Below are 11,462 nucleotides of genomic sequence, written 5' to 3'. Positions count from 1 at the left end.
CTTTTTCGGAACAAAAGTTTATAACTCAAACAAGTGGCAGGCAAACAACAGGTCAAGGGCAGGCAGAGGTCAGTAGTCTATAGCAGAGTCAGAAAGGTACAGAACGGCAGGCAGGCTCAGGGTCAGGGCAGGCAGAGGTCAGTATTCCAGGGTGGTAAGGCAAGGTAAAGAATGACAGGCAGGCTCAGGGTTAGGGCAGGCAGAATGGTCAAAACCAGGAAAGCTAGAAAACAGGAACTAGAGACAGACAGGAGCACGGGGAAAAACGCTGGTAGGCTTGACGAAACAAAACGAACTGGCCACAGACAAACAGAGAACACAGGTATAAGTACACTGGGGATAATGGGGAAGATAGGAGACACATGGAGGGGGGTAGAGACAAGCACAAAGACAGGTGAAACAGATCAGCGTGGGACAGTACCCCCCCAGGTAGGACGCCACCTGGTGTCCTACCTGGGCGGATACCTGGTTGACCAGGGTGCCGGCGTTGGAACTCAGCAATGAGGCCTGTGTCCAGGATGACCCTGACGGGGACCCAGCTCCTCTCCTCCGGGCCATAACCCTCGCAGTCAACCAGGTACTGGAATGCCCTGCCCCAAGGTTGAATCTTCAGGAGGCACCTCACTGCTCACGCCGGTTGGCCGTCGATGAGAAGGGGAATAGGGGTGGGCCTAGAAACAGGAGACAAAGGGCTGTGAGATACGAAGAGTAAGATGATTGCGGAGGGTACGGGGCAACAGAAGACAAACAGCAGAGGGGCTAATTATCTTGGAAATAGGGAAAGGGACGATAAAGCGGGGGGAAAGTTTGCGGGACTCTACTCGGTGTGGCAGGTCTCTACTGGACAGCAATACCATATCTGCTCGAGACAATACCGGGGGGCCGGGGTCCGGTGGCGGTCCGCTTGTTGTCAATACCTGGAGGTGGTGCCGAAGAACATGGCTGACGTTTTACATTCTCCCAACCAATTGTGCTATTTTGTAATTTTTTTAGCTTTTTGTGTAACTTATTTCTTAACTTATTGTGTACATAATGTTGCTGCTATCGTCTCTTATAACCAAAAATAACTTCTGGACATCAGAAAAGTGATTACTCACCGCAGACTGGAAGAAACTTTTTCCTTTAACGAGTCTGACGAGAAGAATATCCTGCTTTCACTGGAACAGGCCCAGATCCATGCCTTTTGCATGAAGAAAAGACGCTGGAAAAGAGGCCACAGATCGGGCACCCTTCTGAGAATCCGTAGGCGAGAGAGTAAACTCCCATTGCCTTCCATTATTCTTGGTAACATGCAATCATTGGAAAATAAAATGTATTGCCTACAATTAAGATTATCCTACCAACAGGACATTAAATACTGTAACATCTTATGTTTCACAGAGACGTGGTTGAACAAAGATACGGACAATATAGAGCTAGAGGGATTTTCCATGCACCGGCAGAACAGAGACGTTACCTCTGGTAAGACGAGTGGCGGGGGTGTATGTCTTTTTGTCAATGACAGCTGGTGTGCGATGTCTAATATTAAAGAAGTCTTGAGGTGTTGCTCGCCTGAGGTGGAGTACCTTATGATAAGCTGTATACCACACGTTCTACCAAGAGAGTTCTCAGCTGTATTATTCGTAGCTGTCTATTTACCACCACAAAGCGAAGCTGGCACTAAGACCGCTCTCAACCAACTCTATAAGGCCATAAGCAAAGAAGAAAATGCTCACCCAGAAGCAGCGCTCCTAGTGGCCGTGGACTTTAATGCAGGCAAACTTAAATCAGTTTTACGACATTTTTACCAACATGTCACATGTGCAACCAGGGGGAAAAAATCCTAGACCACCTTTACTCCACACAAGGAGATGCATACAAAGCGATCCCCTGCCCTCCATTTGGAAAATCTGACCATAATTCTATCCTCCTGATTCCTGCTTACAAGCAAAAACTAAAGCAGGAAGTACCAGTGACTCGCTCAGTACGGAAGTGGTCTGATGCTGCACTACAGGACTGTTTTGCTAGCGCAGACTGGAATATGTTCCGGGATTCATCCAATGTCATTGAGGAATACACCACCTCAGTAATCGGCTTCATCAATAAGTGCATCGATGATATCATCCCCACAGTGACTGTACGAACATATCCCAACCAGAAGCCATGGATTACAGGCAACATACGCATCGAGCTAAACGCTAGAGCTTTCACTTTCAAGGAGCGGGAGACTAATCCAGATGCTTATAAGGAATCCTGCTATGCCCACAGAGGAACCATCAAACAAGCAAAGCGCCAATACATGCACGAGAGCACCAGCTGTTCTGGATGACTGTGTGATAAAGCTCTCGGTAGCCGATGTGAACAAAACCTTTAAACAGGTCAACATTCACAAAGACGCTGGGCAAGACAGATTACCAGGACGTGTACTCAAAACATGCACGGACCAACTGTCAAATGTCTTCACTGATATTTTCAACCTCTCCCTGATCAAGTCAGTAATACCTGTTTCAAGTAGACCACCATAGTTTCTGTGCCCAAGGAAGTGAAGGTTACCTGCCTAAATGATTACCGCCCAGTGGCACTCACGGCAGTAGCCATGAAGTGCTTTGAAAGGATGGTCATGGCTCACATCAACAGCATCCTCCCGGACACCCAAGACTCACTCTTAGTCTCCTCCTGTATTCCCTGTTCACCCACAACTGCGTGGCCAAACACGACTCCAACACCATCATTTGCTGACGACACAACAGTGGTAGGCCTGATCACCGACAACGATGAGACTTCCTATAGGGAGGAGGTCAGAGAACTGGCAGTGTGGTGCCAGGACAACAACCTCTCCCTCAATGTGAGCAAGACTAAGGAGCTGATCGTGGACTACAGGAAAAGGCGGGCCGAGCAGGCCCCCATTAACATCGACGGGGAAGTAGTGGAGCGGGTCGAGAGTTTCAAGTTCCTTGGTGTCCATATCACCAACGATCTATCATGGTCCAAACATACCAAGACAGTCGTGAAGAGGTCACAACATAACCTTTTCCCCCTCAGGAGACTGAAAAGACTTGGCATGGGACCCAGATCCTCAAAAGGTTCTACTGCTGCACCATCGAGAGCATCCTGACCGGTTGCATCACTGCCTGGTATGGTAACGCCTGGTATGGATGCTCGGCATCTGACCGTAAGGTACTACAGAGGGTTGCACGAATGACCCAATACCTCACTGGGGCCAAGCTTCCTGCCATCCAGGACCTATATAATAGGCGTGTCAGATGAAAGCCCATAAAATTGTCAGACTCCAGTCACCCAAGTTATAGACTGTTTTCTCTGCTACCGCACTGCAAACAGTACCGGAGAGCCAAGTCTAAGACCAAAAGGCTCCTCAACTGCTTCTACCCCCAAGCCATAAAACTGCTGAACAATTCATAAAATCGCCACCCGACAATTTACATTGACCCCACCTCCTCCCTGTTGTATGTTGCTACTACTACTCAATGTTTGTTTGTTACCTATACATAGTCACTTCACCCCCACCTACATGTACAGATTACCTCAACTGACTCGGTACTGGTGCCCCCTGAATATAGCCTCGATATTATTTTTCTTATTGTGTTACTTTTTATTATAACTTTTTATTTTAGTCTACTTGGTAAACATGTTCTTCTTCTTGAACTGCGCTGTTGGTTAAGATTTATCTGTGCTGCTTTGCATGGTTTTAAATGCCTATGTGCTTGTCTGTGTAAACAGTAACCTTTCTCTCCTTTCTTATTTCACAGGCACTAGTACATGCTACTATTTCGACCTGTTTTGCCGAATAATTTCTATGCAATGGCTCAGTGTCAGGCCCCTTTTGTCTCCACTCAGGAACAGTTATCTACCCATTCTGTGTCACTCCTATCTTCTCTCCTCATGCAACTCAAATTCATTCTGCTCTCTCTCTCTCTCTATCTTGCTCCTTTCCTATCCCCCCCTCTACTCCCAAACCATCAAGGTCTCAGCAGTGCGGGGAGGGCTTCTCCGTCTGCCCTTTCTACTATCTGTGTGTCGCTCTGTCTCATAACAGTCAGTATCAAATATGGGGTGTTCCCAAATATTTACTAAATGTCTCACTGTCTGAACTCGTGGATTTTAGATAAATCACCTGTCTTTGGTGACCATCTCTAAAGTAATTTTGCATAGGTTGATTAAGGTTATCTCAATGCTCTCAATAATCCTGAATCACCACAGATGTCATATATCCCTGTCATGTTGGCTTCGATTAGGTTCTAAATACTTAACATAAGTCTACCATTAATCCAAGGCTATGCCCTTTCTTTCTTCTCATTGGTTCAAATTACAGCTATGTCAAAATTCGTTCATAATTATCAATTACTCAATTTACCTTAAAATCAGTATCACAAATTACCTTATATTCATTATCCAAATGGCCCTCCCATGACGCTGATCAGGCCACAAAGGAAAGCCATGGTAGAGGTCAAAGGTCATACCACCCTTTTACCTTCGTGTTCCATACTATATTGTACAAATTAAAGAAAAAACATCAAACATTTTCTACATGTTGTACCCCAGGTTCCCAGAACATTCCCTTATCAAAATAATTCACGTGTTTAATTAAAACTCAGAAAATAAAACTTCTAATATTCAATATGTGTGTACCCCTTTAAGATATCGTGTCTCTAGGAAAATGGAAATCTCCTCAAACCAAAAGGCTAAAAACAAACCAAACATTTCCAGGCCTTTTCAATTTTGGCATAAACATGCCTCTACCTCCCTCCCTCCCTTCAAGATTACAGCCCCCAGAAAACATTCCGAAAAAAGACAATGAAGCACTGTCCCTTTAAAATAAAATAAACTCAACCTGCAATCCACTTTGCGGACCTGTCATTGTTCCACGTAATGGAAACAGATTATAATGTTAGAATACCTTAACTTCCTGTTCAATTTCACTGGTGTTACCTAAACAGTCAACCAAGAATCAATAACCAGAAAAACTTTTACGATTCAACTATTCAGACCTGAATCCCTTACAACCAAATATAGCCCAGCACGCACAACCCACCAGTGATGCCCAACTAGCAATCTTGCTAGATGTAGCAAATTTAGCTAAATTTAAAAATGTATTTGGAACTTTTAGCAACTTTTGAATAGTGACTCAAAGCTATAATGCACGCATTTTTCCTCTAAATGACACAAACCATTTTCCCTGTCACACCCTCAGTCACATCATCATTGCCTGGCTGCAAAAGTGCATTGTGAGTGACTCAAGCAGCAGGCGGTCAGCCCGTGCCCAGGCAGCAGCAATTTCAGCAAATCATTGTTGGCTGACTGCAGCAGCAGTAGTAAGGGTTTGACAAGCCAAACCCAATGAATATAGTTGGTCATGAATGTTTGATCTTGAACAGAACTACCCTGAAAATTAGTTGGCAACACTGCAACCAACTCTCCTATTCCTGCCTCTAGGCAAAAATATACCCCCTACTCAAACTGAGTTCTGCTTTAATTCTATCGTAAGAGTAAAACAAAACTTTCCACTTTCTCTTCTACAAAATGTTAAAGTACCATGTACTTCGCTCAGTTTATAACATATGTCAGTCAATCCATAAGAATGAAGAACATTTCGGTGGGCACCACTCTATCCCCATTATCTCTATTATTTAGAATTTCTTTAGATTTAGGTAACTGTCTCTTCTATGATTCCGTAATTTAAATACGACTCCATTCTCAATTGGTTATTCCAGCAGACCATTTAGGCAAGACAACCTATTACATCGAAATCACCTCGCTATTATTTAGAATGAATTAGTCTTTCAATTTAACTTAAAGCAAGCTATTAAAACGTTCAGTTTATATCTTAAACAAACACTAACAACCGTATCTCTCCTGGCAAAACATATCAATACTTGAATTACAATCAGAATGATTTCTTGTCTATCGGTGCATAGGCTGCGATACAAACCAGAGTCTCCCACGTTGTAGGCAAGAGTTCTACCCCTGGACCACCAGCACTATTGAAAAGATGGAGACGCAAATAACCCTATTATTATAATTGTGTGTAGTCGTAAACTCTGGCACGTACTACCGAGACAATTCCCAGAAAATAGCCCCAATTTAAAGGTCCAAGCGTTTCCCCAGCGAGGATTCTCCTTACTCTCTCTCTCTCTCTCTCTCCCTCTCTCTCTCTCTCGTTGTCTCTGCCTTATCTTCTTTTTTCCTTTCCTCTCTTCACTCGTCCCCTTTTCTCGACTTTCTCCCTTTCTTTTAAAAATCTTTCCTGCTGTTTCCCCAAGAGTAGCAATAAATATTTGACTCCTGTCTGTCCGCTCTCTCTCTCTCTCTGCTCTCTATCTACAGCCCACTGTAAAACAACCGCTGCCCCCTGTCCTGGGGTCACGTCTCCTTTTACAGCCGCCCAATCCTTTTTCTGTCTCATCTTCTTCTACGTGTATGTGCTTTTTACCTTCTATGTGTGTGTTCTTTCTACCGCTATCCAATTACTATAGTTATGTTCTACAGTATATTCTCCCAATCTATGTGTCTCACAATTGATGTATATGGCACTACTCCCTATGTGTGTGCTTCTCTCAACACATTCTATGGGTATTTTGCTATCGGGATGTGTGTTTCTCCTTTCTGGAATCCTTATCTATAGAGGTGCATTTATTCGACATGAATAAATCTTACCCGTACAACTATAAGCTATTTCCCAGGGGTCGTAAAGTCCCAGTTAACAACCTATTTTCTGTTGTGTCAAAGGACTTAAAGTTAAAGTTAATATCTCAAAGCTTACTCCGCTATATTAGGCTTCCCTTCAATTTCTAAAATCTTTTTCAGTATTATATTTTGAATTGGTTGGGTTATTGTAACGGTTGTCGTAAGTGGAAGAAGGTGAGGACCAAGGTGCAGCGTGGTACATGTTCATAATTATTTTAATAGAACACTGAAAAATAAAAAAACGTGAACAAACGAAACCGAAACAGTTCTGTCTGGTACAGATGCGAAATAGAAAACAACTACCCATACCCATAGTGGGAAAACAGGCTGTCTAAGTATGGTTCTCAATCAGAGACAACGATAACCAGCTGCCTCTGATTGCCTCAACATAGAAACACAACACCTAGACATACAACATAGAATACCCACCCACATCACACCCTGACCAAATGAAAAAACTTTGGAAGTATGCTTGGGGTCATTGTCCATTTGGAAGACCCATTTGCGACCAAGCTTTAACTTCCTGACTGATGTCTTGCCTGTGTGATATTTCAATAAACATGTTTTTTTCCTCTACGTTTAATGACTTGCCCAATTCTTACCACTTATTCGAATTTCTTCCACTTTGACATTGTTTTTTTTGTGTAGATCGTTGAAGAAAAATTACAATTAAATCAATTTCAATCCCACTTTGTATAAAAAATGAATACTTAAGTGTTAGTGGAGATTTTCAATTGCCACTGACTTTATACCACTTGAAGAAAAATAGCACTCCATTGTGGTAGCGTAAGCATTTTAGAGAGAATAGCATCATTGATTCATCTATGAATACATACTGTATGTATGTAAGGTGAGACATTTTTTTGACCTCACTTCCTCTTCAAACAACCAATGGAGCCAACCTAAAAGTTGTGCCTCCTGTGGTGCATGTAGATACAAATTTCTGCTGATGCTGTCACTTCACTTTGTCTCTTGACCCTCATCTCAGTTGTTCTGCTACACTAGACCAGAGAGAGAGAAGTTGAAGGATGTTCAGGTTGTGTCTTGTCCTGGTTCTCATCCAAGCCTGTAAGTTTGTCTCATTATGTGATCTATGTTATTGTAGTTTAACAACTTAAAATAATTTTGGTAAACCAAGGATTCTAATATTTCATACTCCTGAATCAATGTTTAACCATGTTTGATTCACACACACAGGGAAGCCAAACACTGTACACCACACCCAACCAGGATTTAGGGTTAATGTAATTAAAGTAAGTTAATGTTCGAGTAATCTTCTCTGTATTTTATTTATAGTGGACACGGAGGACATTAGCCATCCAAGTCCTCTTCTGCACGCTCATCTTGGAGACAATGTGATTCTGCAATGCTTCTATCCGGACAGAAATTCTTATATCTCATGGTACAAGCTAGCAGTAGGAGAGAAGCCTCAACTTGTATCAACAATTTACAAATATGATGGTGGTGCACAATTTCACACTGAGTTTAAAGATAACCCTCGGTTCACAGTGCAAAGTGGAAATGGATTTTTTCATCTACACATCTCCAACACTCAGCCATCTGACTCCGCCACATATGTCTGTGGGGGAATTAATGTTAATGTGATGGAATTCAAAAATGGGATAATTCTCATTCTGAAAGGTAGGCTGTTGTTGTATTAACAGTAATATCGTAAAATATAGCTTGTATGTTAATTCTTCAAATGTGCTAATCTATCATCTAAAATTAATTTATAACTTTTTATTTCAGGATCAAGCAAAACTGTTGTACAGCAACCTGTGTCTGAGTCAGTCCAGCCAGGAGACTCTGTGACTCTGAACTGTACAATACACACTGAGACCTGTGCAGGAGAACACAGTGTCTATTGGTTCAGACATGGCTCAGGAGAATCACCTCCAGAAATAATTTACACCAATGTAGACAGGAGTGACCAGTGTGAGAAGAGCCCTGAGGCTGGGTCTCATACACAGAGCTGTGTCTACAACCTCCCCAAGAGGAACCTCAGCCTCTCTGATGCTGGGACTTACTACTGTGCTGTGGCCTCATGTGGAGAAATACTATTTGGGAATGGGACCAAGCTGGACATTGACCGCAAGTGATATTTCTGACATTTCTGAAAATGTCTAACATTTCTTCATATTGCTATGAATAAATTATATGCCTGGATGAACAAAATGTCCTGAATCTCCTCTATCACTGTCTGTTCTTCTACAGAGGGTTGTAAGGAGCACCAGGTTCTCTTGGTGTACTGTCTGGGTGTAGCGTTGGCTATTTGTGTCATCCTCATCATTATCCTTGGTTGTGTTTTGTATAAGATGACCAAGAAAACCTCTCTGCTGTGCAGAGGTAAGTTATCATTGTCTACAAAATATGCTAAAGCTGTGGGTGCAGTATAGATTACAAGTTTTAGTCATGAAACGGGGTAAATTCATTTTATGAAGATGTTGATGATGTCACTGTTGATGATGATGATTATGTTGATGATGATTATTCTTCCATGTGTTTGTCTAAAAGAAACGCACACTCAGTCAAGTGGTCCGGCAGTCCCCGGTTCTCATACCCAGGTATGCAGACCATAAAGTGATAAAGTTTCATGAAATGTAAACAGATCCTTCTATCAAATTATCAGGTCATTTCATGATGTCTTTGGAATGTATTCTATTTCTCTTAGGATCGAGAAGATGATGACACACTCACATCGGTCCATTATGCTGCTTTGAATGTCATCCACAAGAAGCCAAAGAGCCGGAGACAGAGGAGCACCATGGAGAGAGACACTGTGTACTCTGGGGTGAGACGCCAAAACATGGACTGAAACATCAACTTTTGCTCTTTAATAATAACTCGCACCGATTTTGTGATTTCTACACTGTATGTGTAACTATGGCTTTTCATTGTGTGTTAAAATTGTATTCTGTCAATCTCCTTAACAATGATACTGTTGTGCATTTTAGATCCAATAAAACATTAAACTGATTTCATATAGAGATATTGTTTGGTTTGCATTCATATGTTTCTCTGTCCTTAAATTTCTACCACAGATTCAGTTTGCAACAACCATATTAGGCTGATGCTCAATGTAACAAAGCTATTTTTGGTTGCATAATGCATCTATTGACTGGTGTTTTAGTTTGTCTCAAACTCTTTTTTAGCTGTATCCTGAAAACATCTCTGTAGTGTTCTGAATGCTCTAAATAGATTTAACTCTCAGCTAAACTCATCTCTAACCACCAGCAATGACTGTCAGTCCACACCACGTGCTCTCTACACACACCTCATTGCATCTAAACCACAAACAGCCATTTCACTAAGAGCACAACTCACTCTCTTCATGAGAAAAGCCTGAATTAAAATAAACATCTTAGGTGAATATACTTTGAACATAATTTATATTGTTGAGACTGATTTCAGATCTGACAATGTACATATTGTGACTGAGCAGTTTTCACAAACCATTGACAAAATTCCTTTATCTGTCGATAGGGAGCAGCAGTGTATATGGAAGTCCCCTGTGGCAGCTTCACCAGTAGAGTCACAGCAACTTTTAGAAGTTGTGAAAATGTTCAAATTGTTTACAAATTTGTCGAAGAATCATTGAAAATGTACTTTCCAGAGATAGTTCGTGTATAGTCATAATATCTGTCAACAAAGCCCCAACAAAGACACTGTGTGTCTGTGAAGAATCTATAACAAGGTAATATATACATTTATTACATAGATATTACACATCTGTATCACGTTATAAATCCATTTCAGAATCTTAGAGTCACTTGCATCCAACAGTCATCATCACTGGATCATTACTACTAACATCAACTAAGTTACTATAAAGTGTAGATTAGTTACCAGGAGGAGACACACAATCATACAAAATAAAATGGGTAGCAGGGTACTCTCTACTGTATATGACGAAGACAATGACTCGTGTTTGTGTGTAGTCTTGTATTGAGTTCCAGGGAGTAGTTGAATAGGTATGGGAGACAACCTATTTATTCATGTCATCTCTCCTCTAATGTATTGTCCTCTTTAAGTTGTGTCGATAGCATGTCACTCACACCCACCACCAACACAGTGAACAAATTCACAGGTACTCTGCAGTCTGCTGTAAGCACAAGATGAGGTCATATATAATATGTTGGTAAGAGGGCATGCTGTCTTTGTGCACACCCTCCTACCTGCTCTCTGTCTCTCTGTGGTTTTCAACACGATGGCTATGTGGTGTCAATGTTGTTCTCACTATCTTTACTTGTTGTTCATGTTTCCCATGATAGCTTAGTCACAGCAAAACAAGTATATATAAAACTGACTAATATATATTTTGTTATCTGAAATCAGTTACAAACCACAAATAACTGCTAATGAACCCTATCTGAACCCTCTGAGTTAAGCACCTCATGTATGATGCAGCACCATCTATTCTAACTTGTGGTCCTGGGGGAGGGGCAATTTTGTGATGATGTCATGTGAGAAAGTTCAGTACATTCTCAAACAGACATGTCTTGTGAAGCACAAAGTCAACTGCAGGTTCCTCTGTCAGAATGAGACCAATAGAGGATCCTCCTTCTGATAGATTTCTTTTAGAACCACATTAACCACAGAGTAAAACAGACTAGATAAAGTGTGTCAAATTAGCTGGTTGGCTAAGAGAGCAGAGCCCTGACCTCAACCCCATCGAAAACATTTGGGATGAATTGGAACACCTACTGCGAACCAGGCCTAATCACCTAACATCAGTGCCCCACCTCACTAATGCTCTTGGGGCTGAATGGAAGCAAGTCCCT

At 41.8% G+C, this 11,462-nt stretch overlaps 1 protein-coding gene across 1 annotated transcript; it reads left to right on the top strand.

Moving 5' to 3' along the window:
* Positions 1 to 7,634: 7,634 nt before the first annotated feature.
* On the top strand, positions 7,635 to 9,658 carry LOC109906836 (immunoglobulin superfamily member 2-like). The gene is made up of 6 exons (XM_020504682.2): positions 7,635 to 7,749; positions 7,978 to 8,322; positions 8,431 to 8,772; positions 8,896 to 9,027; positions 9,196 to 9,245; positions 9,353 to 9,658. Exons 1-6 carry the CDS (start codon positions 7,710 to 7,712, stop codon positions 9,494 to 9,496), a joined length of 1,053 nt encoding a protein of 350 aa, XP_020360271.1. The 5' UTR covers positions 7,635 to 7,709; the 3' UTR covers positions 9,497 to 9,658.
* The last annotated feature ends 1,804 nt before the right edge of the window (positions 9,659 to 11,462 follow it).

This window comes from Oncorhynchus kisutch, linkage group LG16, assembly GCF_002021735.2.
Source record: "Oncorhynchus kisutch isolate 150728-3 linkage group LG16, Okis_V2, whole genome shotgun sequence".
Classification (NCBI taxonomy): Eukaryota; Metazoa; Chordata; class Actinopteri; order Salmoniformes; family Salmonidae; genus Oncorhynchus; species Oncorhynchus kisutch.
This window is presented reverse-complemented; position numbering and strand designations above follow the sequence as displayed.

Coding starts and splice junctions, on each gene's coding strand:
- LOC109906836 (XM_020504682.2), top strand. CDS start 7,710: ATGTTCAGGTTGTGTCTTGTCCTGGTTCTCATCCAAGCCT. Junction 7,750..7,977: donor CCTGGTTCTCATCCAAGCCT/GTAAGTTTGTCT, acceptor TTTTATTTATAG/TGGACACGGAGGACATTAGC. Junction 9,028..9,195: donor AACCTCTCTGCTGTGCAGAG/GTAAGTTATCAT, acceptor TTTGTCTAAAAG/AAACGCACACTCAGTCAAGT.